Source organism: Macaca thibetana, chromosome 9 (assembly GCF_024542745.1).
Source record: "Macaca thibetana thibetana isolate TM-01 chromosome 9, ASM2454274v1, whole genome shotgun sequence".
Taxonomy (NCBI): Eukaryota; Metazoa; Chordata; class Mammalia; order Primates; family Cercopithecidae; genus Macaca; species Macaca thibetana.
Window position 1 is genome coordinate 24,126,599 of NC_065586.1, and position 19,928 is coordinate 24,146,526.

At 43.7% G+C, this 19,928-nt stretch overlaps 2 protein-coding genes across 11 annotated transcripts in view; one reads left to right on the top strand and one right to left on the bottom strand.

Moving 5' to 3' along the window:
• Window positions 1-19,928, top strand: part of KIAA1217 (KIAA1217 ortholog) — an 839,027-nt gene that overhangs the window by 582,090 nt on the left and 237,009 nt on the right. The window lies entirely within an intron of this gene.
• LOC126962999 (60S ribosomal protein L5-like) lies at window positions 4,126-5,141 on the bottom strand. The gene has a single exon (XM_050804857.1). It carries the CDS (start codon window positions 4,853-4,855, stop codon window positions 4,181-4,183), a length of 675 nt encoding a protein of 224 aa, XP_050660814.1. The 5' UTR covers window positions 4,856-5,141; the 3' UTR covers window positions 4,126-4,180.

The following is a 19,928-nucleotide window of genomic DNA, read 5'->3' on the forward strand; positions in this document are numbered from 1 at the left end:
CCTTTGGACTTGGAGTTCCAGGATGTCTTGTGTCTGTGCTTCAGCATCTGAAGCCCCTTGTTGTCTGTTCTTAAGGTAGACTTCATTATCAATGGTGTCTTAAATTAATAGCTTCTCTCTATTGGCTATTCACCTGCCACAGCTGACAGGAAGGGTCTCAGTCCTGAGTGCCTGTTAATGAAGCTCACAGACGGAGTGCAGAAACCCTTTGCAAGATGTTTTGCCAGCTTGCTGGTGTCCTGGCATGAAGGTCTCCTACCGATGTCTTTGAAATGGTTCCTTTCCACATGGGGTGGACTGGCCACTTTGGGGTTCCACCTTTGCCTGCTTGGTTCAGGCAGTTCGGTACCATTTCATGTACATTTCACTCTTTTCCCCTACTAGCTTCTCACAGTTTAAATTATTGATGTGATTGCCTACCCAGACATCTAATTCTTTTAACAGGCAGTGGTTTACAGTCTCCAGTTTCTTTATGATCATCAAGACAGGGATTGAACAACTGACACCTTCCCTGTCTGTCCATCGAGGGGCATGTGTTTGATGTGTGTGGATGCTACTTTCATTAGGCAAGTTAATGGCAGTTACCTAAGTTCACACTGAGTTGGAAATAGATCACTGTGTATGCATTTAGTAAACACAAATGTCGTCAGTGGATCTGTTTCCTTAACAGAACATGGTTCTGCTGCACTGTGTACACTTCAACCAACTACTTCAGAGCAAGCTTTTTCCTTAGAAGAGTTTTCATTTAATTAGGATTTAGAAAGGAACATGGAAACTTTAAGATCTCCTTTTAGTTTTCTGCATACTTCAGAGACTTCTAATGTGTCCTACAGGGACAGGAAAGGAGTCAGGGGTCTGAAACTCTAAGACCTGAAAGGCAAGTGCAATTCGGACACTGTCCACGTTGCCAGGGTGTCAAATCACACATACCCTGCCTGAAAATCTGGAAATTGGAGAATTTAAAATGACAATATTTTCTACTGTGGAACACCTTGCATTCTCCCACTCTGTAAACTACTATTTTGGAGGCAGCCCCTCTCACTGCATTTCAAAACCAGATGCTTTCCTCTGGAAATACTAGAAATATATCTCTTCTGGGCTGACCTAAAACCGACATAGTATTGGGCATTGAAGTAAGGGGACATATGGTCAGTGAAACTAAGACCTCCTCTTCTGAGAATGAAAGATGACTGAGTACTTTGTGTTAGGTGGGACACTATTTGTTAACAGAGAACTTATATCTTAAGTCTCTTAAACTAATTATAGCATCTCTTAGTTATTTCCAGCATAATCCAGGAGTGAGCATTCTAAGAACATCATCTTACAACTTTTAATTAATAGATCTGTCTTGCTCTAACCCTTAAAGAAATGCTGGTAACTGCTTGTCAGATGAGGAAAAGATGGGTCATTATTCAAGTAAGATCCAATATGGGAAACTCAGATATAAATAGTTCAGCATTTTCGTTTCTTATCAAAGATTTATGACTATGTCTATTTGAGGATTTATTTCTTCTGGACTATTTCAGGAGCCTCTTCACTGGTCTTTCAGCCTCTATTTCCTTTCCTCCGCCCCTTTGTTTCTCCCACTGCTCTGAGGACAGTTGTAATAAAGCTCAGTTCTAGATTTCTTGACTCGTGTCCTGGGTGCTTCCCCAGCTGTTCTCAGGCCAATTTCTCAGGCCCCTGTTTCACCATTTTATCCACACCTCCAACAGGCATTCCCTCCCGGAGGAACTTCTCCCTCTTCACCTGAGGGTTAAGGGTCTTTTTGTTGACACTGGCCCCTCTACCAGGCATCCTGTCCCTTCTATACCTCCCTATTGCTACCAATCCTTCCTTCGCTAGGAACTCAACCTAAATGCCACCTTCTTCATCCCAGACGTGCTACCACTCCTGATCCAGGAGTAATTAATTCTTTGTCCTGTTGTATCACTCTTATGGCACATGGCTCTTCAGTTTGGTTTGGAAAAAAATGTATCTCCTTATGCAAATTGTAAGTTCTTTGAAGGCAGGTTCCATGTTTAATTATTTTATTCCCTAATGTGCCTTAGTACTCAAAATGTCCTCTGCTGGCCAGCAGTAACGGCGTCACCTGGGAGCTTGCTCAGAAACAGGCTGTCAGCCCCCAACTGATATGTGCGATCAGAATTCACTTTTTTTTTCTTTTTGGAGAAAGGGTCTTGCTCTGCTGCCCAGGCTGGAGTGCAGCGGCACAGTCATTGCTCACTGCAGCAATCCTCTCTCCTCAGCCTCCTGAGTAGTTGACTTTACAGGTGCACATTATCAAACCCAGTTAATTTTTAAGTTTTTTTGTAGAGAGGTCTCTCTATGTTCCCCAGGTTGGTTGGTCTCAAACTCCTGGCCTCTCAAGCCGTCCTCCTGCGTAGGCCTCCCAAAGTGCTGGAATTACAGGAGTGAATCACTAGGCCCGGCCAGGTTCCACATTTTAACAAGGGGGCCTCCAGGTGATTCCAATGCACCTGAGTTGGGAGTTCTGGCTTTGTACATTGCATAGAACCTTGTATAAAGCAGAGACTCCCTGGATAGCTATTGAACAACTAATGGATACATCACATTAAAAATTGAGTCTCTTCTCATTGACTTCAAGGTAGGTTACCTCATAATTACTCAAACGTAGAAAACGTAACCCAACGTGTATCATTTTCCTCTGACCATTTTGAGTCTTAAAAACATGGAGGCTCTTTTCTTCATTTAAAATCTTGGATTTATTACTTCGGGCCACCTTTGGTAGTTTTTCTTTCTTTCATTTTTTGTATACCCTCACTGGGTAGTGTTTGGTCTTCGCAAAGAAGGATAGAGAGAAAGCTTGCTAATTGGGTCTAAATACAGATTATGTGCAAAAGAAGAAATTGCTAGCATCTAAAAATAAGCACTCTACACGTGTATAGTTTTATAATCTTATCAGCTGTGATCTTCAGGACCAAGTAAGTGGCAGCTACAGGAGGATGGTCTCTGTCGCTGTCAACACCTGAGTATTCCAACTCTCACTTACTTGATACCAACCACAGAAGGACATGAGACTGTAATACACTGGGATTTTCAAAATGCGAAAGAATTTGATATTCAAGTCTTATTAGCTGTCTAGGAATAAAACAAGAGTGGGGAGAAACATATAAAGTAAGGAGGAATACATGTCTACAGCTAAAACTAGGCAACAGGACCACCCACTATGGTGTATTGTGAAAATTTATGGGGCTACTTTTGTTTGTCACAATAATTGGAGCAGTTGGTTGAAGGATACAGTGCAGCAGAGCCATATTCTGTTAAGGAAACAGATCCGCTGACTAAATTTATGTTTACTAAATGCATACTCAGTGGTCTGTTTCCTCCTCAGTGTGACGTAAGTAACTACCATGAATTTACCTAATGGAAGTAGCATCCACACACATCCAACACATGCCCCTTGATGGACAGACAGGGAAGGTGCCAGTTACTCAGTCCCCATCCCAGTGATCATAAAGAAACTGGAGTCTTTAGGCTGGGGGCAGTGTCTCATGCCTGTAATCCCAGCACTTTGGGAGGCCAAGGCAGGTGGATCACCTAAGGTCAGGTCAGGAGTTCGAGATCATCCTGGCCTAGATGGTAAAACCCTGTCTCTACTAAAAATACAAAAATTACCTGGGCGTAGTGGCGCATGCCTGTAATCCCAGCTACTCAGGAGGCTGAGGCAGGAGAATCGCTTGAAGCTGGGAAGTGGAGGTTGCAGTGAGCTGAGATCTTGCCACTGCATTCCAGCCTGGTCAACAGAACAGGACTGTCTCAAAAAATGAAAAATTTAGAAATTTAAAAAAAGAGAGAAACTGGAGTCTTTAAATTACTCCCGTTTAAAAGAGGCAGATGTCTGAGTGGACAATCACATCAAGAACTTTAACTGAAAGAAGCTAGTATGGGAAAAAAGTGAAATGTACATGAAATAGGACAAAGGCCAGGGATACTAGATACCTTGCAAGGTGTAGTCTCATACTGTGTCTCATACTGTGAAGAATTGTCTCATACTGTGAAGAATTGTCACTTGTGGCTGTGACTTTAGAACATCTGGCCTGACATTTTGGGGGTGGAAAAGTGTTTATATTACTGGACTCTAAAAATATATATATATTTTTTCTGTCTGTAAGTTTATTGCCTATATCTGAAAAATCATGATAGAAAATTGTTTGGTTTAGCTCTCAGCACCCCGCTCCTGAGCTCTGAGGAAGCTTGCCTTCTTTTGAGCTACCCGATCCTTCTTCTGAGCAAGGGACATTTTGGGACGGTTCCACCTCTTCTTTTTAACTTCTTTCTTGGGCTTCTTTTCATAGACTGGATTCTCTTGTATAGCAGCATGAGCTTTCTTATACATCTCCATCATGTCTGGAGTTACGCTGTTCTTTATGTATTGAGAGAACTGTTTCTTGTAAGCATCTTCATCTTCTTCCATTAAGTAGCGCATGTAATCTGCAACATTCGGGCCCATGATGCGCTTCCGGTGTACTTCTGCATTATATTCCTTGCTTTCAGAATCGTAACCAGGGAATCGTTCGGTACTGTGAGGGATAGACAAGCCTCCATCCACAGCTCCCTTCAGGGCGCCAAAAACTTTATTGCCAGTGTTAGTTCTGGCAAGGCCTGCATCCAAATAGCAGGTAAAGGCACCTGGCTGACCATCAATGCTTTCCACCTTGTATTCATCGCCAGTCACCTCCACTTGGCCTTCACAGATCTTGTCCATGCCAAACCTATTGAGAAGGCTGCGGGCCAGCAGCAGGCCAGGACAATATGCTGCAGCATCATTTGTCAGGCCAACCTTCACACCATATTTTGGCAGTTCGTGTGCATATGCTGCACAGACTATCATATCCCCCTCTATACGGGCATAAGCAATCTGACAAATGATATCTCAGTTTGTTACACGAACTGTCATCCTGTAGTTGGGTATGTTGTATTTGTTTTTATCCTATATCACCAAGCGTTTCCAAGCATAGTAATCAGTTTTACCCTCTCGTCCTCTTCTAAATTTCACTTGGTATCTCTTAAAGTAGGCCTTATTCTTAACAACTTTAACAAACCCTATCCTGCGGAACAGAGACCGGCGTCCGTGGCTCGACGGAGACCTGCAGGCCCAGCGGCGCTAGCTGGGGGAAAAGGGCTAAAAATATTTTTTATCTAAACAGAAATTAAATATATGCTAAATTTTTCAGGAATGCAGTTACCTTTTCAATTGAGAGGATATTGTTCTTTGTTTTGTTTAGAACTTTACTATACAGTAATGTCTCTGCTCATATCAGTGTGCATGTATAACTACTGAATTCACACTGATACTACTTAGAGGTAGCTCCTGATGTCACTGTACCTGAGCATTTGTATATTGAAATGTTCCTTATTTGTTCATAAATTTTTCTTTCTTTTTTTTTTCTCCTTTATATAATAGGATATTGTATTGATTTTTTTTAAATGTATGTGACTAAGCAAGTTTTTAAATAATTATATCTCAGGATATAAAAAGAGGCCTTGGGTCTGATGGGTTTGAGAATTGCTGGCATGGACAGCCTCATTAGTTCTTGTCTTAAGACAGAGGATAATAAAAGTTAAAGGTTCAGACTTAATCAGAGTGTTAGAAAAAAGAACAGCGAGCCGGGTGCAGTGGCTCACATCTGTCATCCCAGCACTTTGGGAGGCCGAGGTGGGCAGATCACCTGAGGTCAGGAGTTTGAGACCAGCCTGGTCAACATGGCGAAACCCTGTCTCTATTAAATATACAAAAATTAGCTTGGCATGGTGGTGCCTGTCTCTAGTCTCAGCTACTCAGGAGGCTGAGACAGGAGAATAGCTTGAACCCGGAAGGCAGAAGCCGCGGTGAGCCGAGATCGCACCACTGCACTCCAGCCTGGGCGACAGAGGAAGACTCCATCTCAAAAAAAAAGAAAAGAAAAGAAATAGCAAGAACATGTCCCACAGGAAAAGAAGCTGGGAGAAAATCATGAAGGGAATTCATGTATTGGGCAACTTGTCAGAATGGACAGAGCTTGGGCTCAGGAATTAATGCAGGAGTTTGGCACTCTTCTCTCAACTTCCAGAATTCAACTGTCCTGAATTCTGGCTTCTAGGGGTCCCCGCAGGCTCAGAATGAATATTAGAGATAATGACCTTAAAACACCTAGCACAGAGTTGCAAAAATGTTACAAATTGTAAATAGTATACATAATAACACTAATGCCATCTGACTCTTAAAAATGGAAAATGATGAAGCTATCTTACTGGCTTTTAGAGAGGTTGACCGAGTTTTCTACAATTGCTCATGGCTGGATTTCGGGGCCAGGCTCTAAAATCCAGGTTCTTTAGATTATTTTGAGCCTAATAACCAACTGTAGGTTTGACCTGACTTGAATCACTCTCTCCCTCTAAAATTCCCTGGACTCTTGCTTTGTCCATACAGAACCCGTCCATCAAATTACACCAAATATCACAGAATCCTGTGGCTTTCTCATGGCAACATAAGTGCCTTTGACATGTGAGCTCTTTCCTTTTTTTCTGGGAACAGGGTCTTGCTCCGTTGCCCAGGCTGTGATCGCAGCTCACTGCAGCCTTGACCTCCCTGGCTCAAACACTCCTCCCACCTCAGCCTCCCAAGTAGCTGAGACCATAGGGCATGCACCACCACACCTGGCTAATTTTTAAATTTTTTTGTAGAGACAGAATCTCCCTATGTTGCTCAGGCTGGTTTCAAACTCCTGAGTTAATGCGATCTTCTCACCTTGGCCTCCCAAAGTACTGGGATTACAGGCGTGAGCCACTGCACTCAGTCTAGATTTTTCCTTTTCAATAGTCACTTTTACGCTTATGAATAAACTACAATTTTATGAAGGCGGTGGGTACTGGAGTGATACTTCCAGCCCTGGTGCTTCCTCTGTGGGTTCAGCCTGCCCTGTGAACTAATGAAATTTAACCAGTGTGGTGCTCCCTCCCACTTAGACTTCTCTCTCTGACCAAACTGCCTCTGTTTTCCTTCCCTTTGGTCCCCCAGAACCTGTGCAAGCTCCAAGTCCAGCAACAACTTTTCTCCTAGATTCTTTACTGCTTGTTTGATTCCAGATGCAAGAGCTATAGCTTCACTGGTGCTTCCGGTCTTCTTATGGTTTCTCGTTGCCGCAGAGGGTAGTCACCAAGCTTTTGCTCAAACACTGAAACACTCAAACTACGTACAGAGAGATGCTTTACCAGTTACTCATCTTCCTCGTTGGGCATCTGCAGAGACTCCTAGAGAAATGTTTGTGAGACAACATGAGTTATGAATTTTGCATTCAAAATCTTTTAAATTGATAACAAAATGAATCTGTCCCACAGTGCAAAGAGATGACTGCTTGGTCAGTTTCTTTTTGGGAGAATTATTTCTGATTTTTTTTTTTTTTAGTTAAATGCTAGTTATTAGAAAAGTAGCCACATGGCCCCCTGAGTCTGTTCAGATCTTTTGGTCCATTTTCCTTCTCCTCTCCCACACCCCTCGATTTGCTTGTCACATGTGTTCCAGAGATTCCTTCTATTCTTGTCTTTGGCAGGATCATCTTGAATTAAGAGTAGTGTAAATACATCCTGCCTCTGTTTCTACTGTGAAGGCCCCTCTCTCTGCGTTTCCTGCGTAGTTTCCTTAGGCTGTTCTGTGCATTTTGGGTGGCGTCTGCCTTCTTTTATTTTTTTGAGATGGAGTCTCACTCTGTCAACCAGGCTGGAGTGCAGTGGCACGATCTTGACTCACTACAGCCTCCACCTCCCAAGTTCAAGCAATTCTCCTGCCTCAGCCTCCCAAGTAGCTGGGACTAGAGGCAGGCACCACCACACCCGGCTAATTTTGTATTTTTAGTAGAGACGGGGTTTCACCATGTTGGCCAGACTGGTCTTGAACCCCTCACCTCAAGTGAATTCGTCTGTTTGTTTGTTTGTTTATTGAGACAGAGTCTCACTCTGTTGCCCAGGCTGGAGTGTGGTGGTATGATCTCAGCTCACTGCAACCTCTGCCTCCCGGGTTCAAGCAATTCTCGTGCCTCAGCCTCCCGAATAGCTGGGATGACAGGCACCAGCCACCATGCCCGGCTAATTTTTGTATTTTTAGTAGAGGCGAGGTTTCACCATGTTGGGCAAGCCTGTCTTGAACTCTTGACCTCAAGTGATCCGCCCGCCTCAGCCTTCCAAAGTGCTGGGATTACAGGCGTGAGCCCCTGCGCCTGGCCAGGTCTGCATTCCTAATGCTACTTTTGAACCTGGCAATCTCAGACAATAAAATTCAGTGCAGCTGGGGCAGATAAGTGCCCCCTGCTCTCACATTCCTCTTTAGTCTCGGCATCTTCAAGTTAGACCCAGGTCATTATTTTTGTATCAATGACATTTCATCATGCAATAAATACTGAGGTGTTAAAAACACCAAAAAAGCCCTAAAAATGCCTAGAAAATTATCTAAAGCATTTAATATTAAGGAAGATAAATTTTCACATCTCTTTTCAAATATAAATTGATTATAAAGCATATTGAGTGACTTCAAGCCTAAGGTTTTCTGTATCTGGAAAACTGAAATTTAATTGCAGCCTTCTCCATGTCACCATAGTGCCACGCACAGCATAGTGCTCAGTGCCCCAGGCACCTTCCAACTTCCATTCCCAAACAGATCTTCCCTCCTCACCATTCCTAAAACCCCAGCCATCTCCACCTGCTGACACTGTAGCTTCATCCCCAGATCACTTCAGCTTAAAGTGATTTTCCCTTTTCTGGATTCCAAGAAGGACTTTGCTTGCAAAAATGTTTATTTCAAAAAAAAAAAAAAGGCAACAGAAGTTCTACAATTAATCTTTTCTCATAAGTAGACTTTATTTTTTAGAACAGGTTGGCCAGGCACAGTACCTCACGCCTATAATCCCAGCACTTTGGGAGGCCAAGACAGGCAGATCACCTGAGGTCAGGAGTTTGAGACCAGCCTGGCCAACATGGTGAAACCCCGTCTCTGCTAAAAATACAAAAATTAGCTGAACATGGTGGCTCTCGCCTGTAATCCCAGTTACTTGGGAGGCTGAGGCAGGAGAATCGCTTGAACTGGGGAGGTGGAGGCTGCAGTGAGCCAAGATCACACCACTGTAGTCCAGCCTAGGTAACAGATCAAGACTCCATCTTGAAAAAAGAGGAGAGGGGAGGGGAGGGGACTGAAACAGATTAAGACTCCATCTCAAAGAAAGAAAAGAAAAGAAAAGACCGAGAGACAGCAAACGAGATATAGGGTTTATTGGGAGAACTTAAATACAGGGACAGTCCAGTGGTGGCAGGTTGGACAGGAGAACCACTACCATTTGTAAAAAGCTTACAGTTTATATAGCATTTTCACTTAGCACCCTCCACCTAGCAACCTCCATTTAACCCAAAACAAAGGTCCTTGATCCCTTGTATGACCTGCGTTTCAAGAGACAGGCCAGGGGTTCGGATATCCATCATGGATAAGGAGTGAATCCCTGGGTTGGCCACTCCTGGATTCCTTAGCTCAGAACTCTGAATGTACATTCTTCTTGATCGTGGAATCATTCTCAGGGCATGCCTAGGTTAAGTTACTGCTGTCAGGTGCATCTGTATACACTCCCTAATGTGTTGCTCTTTTGTGAGTGAATTACCTTTAATTTGGCATTATGTTTTCTATGTCCATGCTGTGCTTCTCTTTTACTCTTATTTATTCAGTGTATATTTCTTAAGGGCCTATTAGGCACTGCTGTGTAGGTCTGGAAAAACAGGGAACACACAAAGTACTTGCCTTCTTAGTGCCAGCATTTCAGAGAAAAGAGGCAGGTGACAGACAAATAAATAGATGGCATGGGGTATAAGTGCTCTGAAAAAAAATAAGACAGTGTAAGGGAAATTGACACAGGACACTTTAAAGAGAAGGCCTTCTGGATGAAAGGACAATTTGAGCAGTCACCAGGGAGCAGTGAGGGAGGAGGTGGCCATGTGGATATCTGTCTAGTGGAAGAGCCCAGAAGGCAGAGGAAATAAGACAAGTTAGACAGTTAAGACCAAGGCCTTAGGTGGGGTGGCAGGATGGGTACATGGGACTGAGGGACCATATGGGGGTGGGCTGGGGGTGGGACATAGTCAAGATCAAGGTCATGTAGGGTCTTATAGGCTGTGGTAAAGACTTGAATTTTTACTCCGAGTAAGAGGGGAAATCATTGGCTTTTTATTTTTCTAGAAATGGGGTGTTGCTCTGTCACCCAGGCTGGAGTGCAGTGGCTCAATCATAGCTTGCTACAGCCTCAAACTCCTGGGCTCCAGCAATCCTCCTATCTCAGCCTTCCTAGTAGCTGGGACTACAGGTGCACACCACTAAGCCCAGTTAATGTTGAAATATTGTTTAGAGACAGGATCTTGCTGTGATGCCCAGGCTGGTCTCAAATTCCTGGCCTCAAGCGATCCTCCTACCTCGACCTCCCTAAGTGCTGGGATTCCAGGCATGAGCCACCACACCTGGCCTCCACTGGAGGATTTTAAAGACTTGTATGCTTAGTTAAAGCAGTCTGTAGGGGGATGGGGCAAGCCTGGAAGTGGAGAGACCCGTGAGGAGGCTCCTGGACAACTTAGTGACAACAGGCCAGGGTTAGGGTGGAGGCCATGAGAGGTGAGAATCAGATCCCAGTTCACAGAGTTGATGGGATTTGCTAATGGTCTAACTGGGAAGGACTATAAAGAAAAGCAGGGAGTCAAGAATGATTAGAAACAAGGTTTGTGCCTTGGCAGTTGGAGGATTCCTGATGTCATTTACAGAGAATGGGGAGGGGGTCTGAGGTGGGCTTAAGCTTGAAGAACAAACTCAAGTTGGGTTTTGGACAGACTACATTCGAAGTTCCTGTTGGACATTGAAGGCTGTTGGCTGTGAGTCTGCCTTCCAAATCCCTGAGTCCTTGAATTCAAGGTCATGTGTTGGCCGTCTTTGTATTAGGACATCTAACACTTGTGTTTGACTTAATGGGATTCAAATTTGCACGTGTGTGGTTTTCTGAATGTGGCCTACAGTTTCACTTGGATCTTCATATTCTTTTTCATCATAATCTGAAAAAGCAAAAAAAAGACCATTGGAAAGAAATGCTGTACGAAACTTTCTGAAAATGGATGGAACCAGAAATGATGCTGACAGGAGTTTTAGAAATGAAAAATAGAGAGTATTCAGACCAAATATAAGTAAATTAGCATAAATCAGCATTCTCTGATTTCCACGCCTACTTACCCAAGTTGGTTGACTCAACAGCTGCTAAGACTACAGCTGTGTGATTCCTCCACATTTTTTTTTTTTTTTTTTTGCATGGAAAAGTGTTTCAGATTGTCATTGCTTCATCATTTCCAATTCCATATTAGCTTATCTTTTTTTTTTTTTTTTGCCTGACCATAGTAGTTAAGCAAAGTCTTGCAACTGTCCTTCATTCTGCTGAACCAACTGTATCATATGTTTTCACTTGACATTTTGTTTTAGATCTACTTGGGACTTTATTTAAATTTTTTTTACATTTTTTACTTAAAAATTTTTTTAGGTAGAGATAGTGTCTCATTATTATGAATGCATGGGGCATTTGTACCTCCTGGGCTCAAGCAATCTTCCTGTCTCAGCCTCCCAAGTAACTGGGGCTAACAGCACTGTACCACCACATCCAACTAGTTTTTAAAATTTTTTTGTAGAGACGGGGTCTCGTTATGTTGCCCAGGCTGGTCTTGAACTCCTGGCCTCAAGTGGTCCTCCCACCTTTAAGTGCCGAGATTACAGGCATGAGCCACCACACCTGACCTTGGGGTTTTATTTTTGCCTTCGAGGCCGTCCAGACAGTTCTTCTTGGAGGTTTGGGGAAGTCTTCCGTAAAGAAAACTTCCTTATACCCAGCTGATGATGGTAAAAGTTCCAGGTGGAGAAAGACTTCCTAGGCAGAAGGAAAAGCAAGTGCAAAGCTATGTCGCCTCTACAAGAGCGGATGCGTAGTTTAGGGTGACTGCATAGGACCTGGGAAGAGAGCTGAGTCACAAAGGGCAGATGACTGGCAGGTAATGAAGGTCCTTACGGGCTCTACTAAGTAGTATGGAACATGAGGAGTATTCAAAATTTAGAGCCCAGGGTACTGTGATGGGATTGCGTTTTTTGACAAAGCTACTTTGACTGCCATGTAAAGAACAGATGGGAGGTGAGGGAGCCTGATTAAAGGTCTTTGATGATGCAGGCAAAAGATGATGAAGGTCTCAAAGTTCTTTCAGCCTCTACTGGAACACATTTAGTGGGACATGTGTTTATAACATAAAGTTAAATATGAAAGCAGAAACATTGGTGATGGAGAGGAGAGCACAAAATTGGGGAGATACTGTAGCCAGGTTGAAAGCCTATACTGCTCACTGCATAACAGCCAGTAAGTCAAGAGACAAGGAGTTGGGGTAAGGAAAATGACTATATGGAGAGCCAGCAAACCAAGAAGATGGTGGACTGGTCTCCTAAAATACCATCTTAAAAGACATGAATCTCGAGCTTCTTTTTATATTTGGGAAAGGGGAACAAGGAGAGGGTTGAGGTGACAGGTGACCACAGACATCTGAGCAGTAGCAGGAGTCTGAGGATGTTACATTGAATATTGCATTGTTACTTGTGTCTGTGCCCTTTTTACTTCCTCAGTGGTGAGTTTTGGGAAGGGACTATTATCATCCTTGCTTTAAACTGTAAACTAAATTCCCCCCATGGTTATCTTGGCTTATGTGTGGGAATGAGCAAAGGCAGTCAGCTTGAGAGGTTAGAAGCAAGATGGAGTTAGTTAGCTATGTTAGGTTTCTGTAACTGCTACATCTTACATGTAGGATTACAGCATCTACTTGGATGAATGGCGATGTCACTCTAGCATGAGAAGCAGATGGGGTTAGGTGGAGGTTGAATGGTACCATACTTGTGTCAGGACATGACATCTTTGTGGAGCCCAGGGGTCATCCATTAAGCAGCTGGGAATACAGTTCTGGGGCTCAGCAGAGACCTCAGCCTGGAATAACATGTTTAGAAGTCATCAACATCTCATTAGGAAAGAGAAAGAGACCGCCTAGGAGAGGAAATAGAGCAATGAGAGAAAATGGTCAACGAGGGAAAGCATGCTGGGATTGAGTGTCTGTGGTACCAGTGATCTTACTATTGATGACAGAGTTGAAAAAGAAAAGAGAGAGTTGTATTCAAATTCTGGTTGATTTAGTCTTTTATTAACATTTCCTGACTCACCAACTGGTAAATGTCCAAGAAAAATACATTTTTTTGTTTTATCAAAAAATATCCATGCTATTTGATCACTCTTCAGGCATTAACAAATGGTGTCAATGAGAACATTTTAACAAAATGTCCTTTCTACTATTAATACCCACAGCAACCAACTTGGAAATCAGTCATCATAGAAGATGAGTGCAGGTTCTGGCTCTCCCAAATCACCAATAATTCACACCTTTGTACATGGTTGTGTACATGTTCTGTTCCTACTATTATGCAACACTCAGTGGCACTGGACACTTGGGGAATCTTTAGGACTTTAAGTAGTTCATCGTTTTGCCCCAAACCTAGACACTACTATAAGAAACCCAACAGGCTACTCTTACCAGCAATAGGGGTTCCTGAACAATATCACAGAACAATGAGAAACCCTGTACTTGTGAATCTCTTTACAACCCCAGGTGCTTAAGCGTGGTTTTTAAAGGTGACTGCCTGGTTGCCTGGTAAGTCTGAGTGACTTGCAGGCAGCTATCTGTCTGGAGCAGGAGTTATTCTCTGAAGCCATGGAAAGTGTCAGGGAAGGCCGGATACACATCACGTAAGTGCATGAGAAGTAATACTTTCAACGGCAGCAGCATCTTCCAAATGACAAAAATAACTCAGCTTTAGTCAGTAGCCCTGAAGCCAAGTGTCCCCTTTCGCTGCCTGTCCTCTGTTGGTATTCTTCAAAGGGACATCGTGTCTTTCACAGTTTGGAATGTAATGTTTCTCTTCTCTCTGATGTAAGTGTCTTAGTATCTGTCTGCTCCTCCTCGTGTCATGTATTTGGAAGCTCCTCACCTCTTGCTCACTTGCATTTTACATTCTTCTTGTCTATTGTTCATTCATACGGCAAGAAATTGACGGCCACCTGCCAGGCACTAGTTAGCAAAGTTGCTTCTACTCCGATTTCTATTGTTCTCTCAGTTTTTTAGACTGGAGCTGTTTAATTACAATGCAGCAACTTTCATGCCAGTATTTCTCCTAAAGGTCTTAGTTTATTTTATTCTGCCATCACGCAAGGTTCCTTGCAGTCCTCTATTCTGAAAATAGATGCATTTCTTCCAAAATACTGGATCAGCTTTTAGGTTTTTCAGAGTCCTTGGCAAGTCTCCTTTTGGGAACCTTGACTGACTCGCCTCGATTCTCCTTTTCTCTTAGCTCCGGACTGAGCTCCTTCTCAAGAGCTCTTATGTTATAAAGCTTGTGTTCGTGAGCAGAGATGGACTGATAGTGGGTGTTATTAATCATTTAAAGATGTGGCTGTCCCTGCTCTTATTTCCTGTGTTAAGCTTCCCACCAGCAAACCTGGCCAAGTGCTTTGGCTGGCGCTGTGGAAACAGCCTTCGTGTACACACTGCTTGGCCCTTCACTCCCTTCACGCCCTTCTTCCCATCAAGACGTAATGATTGGCTGGGCGTGGTGGCTCATGCTTGTAATCCTAGCTCTTTGGGAGGCCAAAGTGGGAGGATCACTTGAATCCAGGAGTTTGAGACCAGCCTGGACAACATAATGAGACCTCATCTCTTAAAAAAAAAAAAAAATTAGGCATAGTGGCACATGCCTGTAGTCTGAGCTACATGGGAGGTTGAGGCTAGAGGATTGCTTGAGCATAAGAGGTCGGGGCTGCATTGAGCCATAATTGTGCTACTGCACTTAGCCTTGGTGACAGAGTGAGACCTTGTCTCAAAAAAAAAAAAAAAAAAAAAAGAATGGAGTTCATCTCCACCCAGCATGCTAGAGCAGGCATACCATTCATTGTGGAGGCAAAACTCCTGCGTAGCTGCCAGAATAACTCCTGAGTGCTTTGCAATGGAGAGAAACAAAGGAATGTTGGGTCACTGCCCGAGTCATGGGGTCTCTGCCGGAGCCATAGAAAGCTTTGGATTTCTGGAGCCACATTGAATGGACTGATTATGCTTAAAATTATAAAAGAAACATATAGCCTAAGATAATTGAGTGCAATAAACCAATGTATCTTATTTGTTCTTACATGTAAAAATTGCTGAGTAGGTACCATGGTACCCACTCGATTGCTAAGCCGTGGAAGGAGCCTTGCTTTGGAATTCTCTCAGCTCCTCTTTCCCATCGTTTGCTTAGCTTTGTCCCTTTTCAGCCTCCTGTGCTAACTGATAGCACATGTGTTTCAGAATGGAACCTGGAAAAGGAATGTGTGTAGCCCTCGTAAGGATATACCATTCCACATTCCATATGCTGTTAGATAATATGCTGGCTAGACCGTCAACAGTTACCCCAGGAAGGGGGAATTTGGATTGGAAAGGAATCAAAGGAATTGGAGGTAACATAATGGACTGCAGTTAAACTGTAATAGGGTGGTCTGGACAACTGGACGAAGGCCAGGTTCAAAATTGCAGGCAATCCCCTCTGCCCTTTTAGAATAAGGCAAGGTCCACTGAATGGAGAACAAGGCAGGCCATCAGCCTTCTTAGGGTTTAATTCAAACATGGGCTCTGAGCTTTGTCTTTTGTTCTCTTTAAAGGAACAAAGCCATTGAATCCAGCCAGAAAAACCTGTGCGTATCCATCATAAACATCCACAAAATCTTCTTTAATCTCCCTTGTTATTCTCCCTAAGAAGTAGGGCTCTAAAATACGTTCTTGGTTGCATCCAATAAGTGTCAGCTGATGTTCATGACCCCTTCATTTCCTGTGTCCCCTTGTACTTGATGCAATGACTGGCATAACCTATTTGTTGGAATGAATGAATGAATGGCATTGGTGGCTGGGCACAGTGGTTCATGCCCAGCACTTTGGGAGTCTGAGGTGGCTAGATCAGTTGAGGTCAGCAGTTTGAGACCAGCCTAGACAACATGGTGAAATTCTGTCTCTACTCAAAATTCAAAAATTAGCTAGGCATGGTGGCTCATGCCTGTAATCCCAGTTACTTGGGAGGCTGAGGCCAGAGGATCGCTTGAACCCAGGAGGTGGAGGTTGCAGTGAGCTAAGATCACACCACTGCACTGCAGCCTGGGTGACAGAGCAAGACTGTGTCTCAAAAAAAAAAAAAAAAGAAAGAAAAAAAAAAGCGAAAAACAGGGAAAGCGTGAGTGAGTGGAGGAAAACAATGAAATCCAGTTCTGAGGGTAAGGAGCATGCCATCAGTATGATGAGGGATGTGATATGGTATGAGGATGGGGCTTTTCAAACTGTATTCTGCAGACCAGTAGACCATGACAAATAGGCACGCGTGCGCGCGCGCGCGCACACACACACACACACACAAGGGCTTCCGTGTTCTGACAGATGTTGCACACTATATCTCACTGTGGGATCACAGTGTATGTTTGTATACTGAAGTCTCTGAAAAGACCTGCAATGAAGAGAACCTGGTTAACCTTTCTTTTACTCAGCCTTCCCCTATTGTATTTGACTGTGGAATCCTCTGCGTTATACCCTTTTACATCCTGGAACCCACTGAACACAGTTTTCTCAACATTGGTAGAAATTTACAAAATCATCCTAGTCTTGAGTCCAGCTGACCTGAGTGTGAATCAAGGTTTACCACATAGTGTGTGATCCTGAGTCAAATTAAGTAACCTCCGGTTCCCTCCTTCTTCATCTATATGATGAGGATAATGTCCATCTCCTAAAAGGAGAGAATGAAGGCAGATAATGCAGGTAATCCATCTTGCATGCACCCAGCATACGGTGGCTCTTCCCTGGTTAATTTCTGCCCTGATGCGCGCAATTTCCCAGCACCACTCTGCTACCCATAAAGAGGGGCTTCTTAGGATATAACCTATTGTCCTTAAACTTTATGAGCAGTGCAGTAATTGTTATTTGCACCTGTAAAATGTGAATAACTGGTCTTTCTTTTTAAAATACTTTCCCAAAGGACAATTATGGCAAAGAGATCATGTCCTAAGTAGTTTCTCACGTGTTGGTGCTATCACCTCCTAAGTTTTGGCAATGTTATTTCTCTGCTTTTTTCTTGACTCCCCCCTAGTTCTTCTAAATTGGATATTAAACAGGAGAAGTCTTTTTAATATCCTGGAAATGTGTTTTATTAATCTACCAAACAAATGGCTGTCCAACAACTCCATGAAACAAGAAGAACAGCCACTAACATTCATTTTGCTTTTCCCAGGCGCCAGGTAGCGCTGTAAACTCTTTATGTGTGTAATTCATTTCATCTTCACAACAACCCGATGAGGTAAGTGCTATTATCTGCAGTTTGCAGAGAAGGAAACTGAAGCTGGTGGAGTAACATGCCTAAGGCCACCCTGCTAGGACAAGATGAATGACCATGACACCGAGTGACTAAAGCCTTAGGAAAAAAGATGAGTTGAAAATGGGAGAGCTACCTAGGGTAGAACCGCAGAGTTTTTATTTTCTTGCCAAGTTTTAGTAAAAATTTCTCAGTTTTCAGGAAACAAAAGTTATGTATTTTAAAGTTTGAAATCACAAATTAGGCACCACTCCCCCATCTCTAGCCTCTACATTTTTAAGCAAGATCAACAGAACCCAGTGGACTTCCACGGAGTTCAGGTACCTTGTTCCAGGTGTGCCTCCAAAACTCAGTCCCTTTTCTAAGGCAGGGCACATATAATTGACTACAGGCTGGGCACGGTGGCTCATGCCTGTAATCCCAGCACTTTAGGTGGCAGAGGCAGGAGGATCACTTGAGCCCAGGAGTTGGAGACCAGCCTGGACAACTTCGTGAAAACCCGTCTCTACAAAAAAATGCCAAAATTAGCCAAGTGTGGTGGTGCACACCTGTAGTCCTAGCTATTTGGGAGGCTGAGCTTGGAGGATCACATGAGCCTGAAGAGGTTGAGGTTGCAGTGAGCCAAGATTGCACCACTGCTCTCCAGCCTGGGCAAGAGAGTGAGACCCTGTCTCAAATAAAACAAAACAAAAAAAAGAAGAAGATTGCCAAATATTTAAATGTCAGTTACTATTAATTTAAATGTCCACCAGAGGTGTCCTTGAAGTCAAAAGCTGCTATTTTCCCCAATGCCAGAACTCCTAACAGTGGACCCCAGGCCCTAGGAGGTGGTCTAGAGTCGCCCCTAAAATAAAGGCTTTGTCTTCTGCACACATGAGGCAACCTCAGGATCGGACACTTGGTAGGTCCCAGCCTGTGTCCCGTGACACCTTGGAGAACAATTGAGACTGGTTGATATTTGGAGGGTTAAGCAAAGGACCTTTCTTTTGCCAGCGACTCTGCTGTGGTTGAAGTGTCTTGAGGGTGGTGAACAGGTCCTCACTGGGCTCGTCTCTGAGCTGCACACCTTGACTTGACACAGGAGTCAAGTAGTAAGTGTTGGTTGAAGGAATCAGCGATGTTTGGCTACCCATTGTGTGCTCTCAAATATTTGCTAGGGATATGGTGATAAGGGAAGAAAAAGACCCAAAGAGTAATGACCGAGCAGCTATGTGAGTGAATCAATGATGTGACCACATTGCTTTTTCTTAGCCGATAGTTGCAGCTCTATGCGACTTTTTCTACTTATTGCTGGAGGTCATCACATTCCAACCCTGAGGACTGGTCCCATGCTGGGCGGTACTGCAGTGACCTCTACATTTGAACTGGGGTTTCTTGTATCTCAGGAGGGTCAGGGGCTTATGGGAACTTTTTGTCATCTGGGGGGAAAAAGGCTTTCTTAGGGGAAAAGGAAAAGTCTCCTTTTTATCCTCTAGGGGTGAAAAGGAAGTGCCCTTAGAATAGGAAGGGGCTTCTTGTAGGCTTGAAAAGAGAAGGACTTGGCAGGTGGCACCTGGGCTTTGTTCAGTAGGACTGAGAGGGCAGGAGCATAGCTGGCTTTTTGTAAGACTCACAAACCCTGTGGCCCATTGATGACATGCTCTCTGCTCTACAAAGTGGACTTTCCTTGCACTGGAATTTTATTTTCCTCCCTGTGCTGGTGTGAGATTCTCTGGATACATAAGGTGACCTGAGAAGAAGCAGACTGTGTCATCACAATTTATTTGTAGGATCTGGGTTTTCTCCTTCAGAGGAGGTGCCACTCATGCCCAAGATGCCTGCTCTGTCCCTGAGCCTTTCAGAACAAGGGCAGGACGGAGAGGAGCCCAGCTAAGAGGGGCCAGCTCAAAGTCATTCAGGAAAAACAGATATATACAGACATGGCCGGAAGCCTCAATGTGTTTTTCTAATGTAGGAAGGTTAAAGTGGAACTTTATATCATAGTTTAAAAAAAAAAAAAAAAAAAAAAGGCTGAAGGCTGGGGCCGGGCGCAGTGGCTCATGCCTATAATCCCAGCACTTTGGGAGGCCGAGGCAGGCTAATCACCTGAGGTCAGGAGTTCAAGATCAGCCTGGCCAAGATGGTGAAACTTCATCTCTACTAAAAAAATACAAAAATTAGCTGGGCATGTTGGTGCATGCCTCTAATCCCAGCTGCTTGGGAGGCTGAGGCAGGAGAATTCCTTGAACCTGGGAAGCGGAGGTTGCAGTGAGCCAGGATTGTGTCACTGCACTCCAGCCTGGTGACAGAGCAAGACTCAACAAAAAATAAAAAAAAATAAAAAGCTGGGCATGGCGGCTCATGTCTGTAATCCCAACATTTTGGAAGGATGAGAGGGAGGATTGCTTGAGTCTAGGAGTTCGAGACCAGCCTGGGCAATATAGTGGTACCCCATCTCTACAAAATAAAAATAAAAATTAGCTGGGTGTGG

Coding starts and splice junctions, on each gene's coding strand:
- LOC126962999 (XM_050804857.1), bottom strand. CDS start 4,855: ATGATAGTCTGTGCAGCATATGCACACGAACTGCCAAAATATGGTGTG.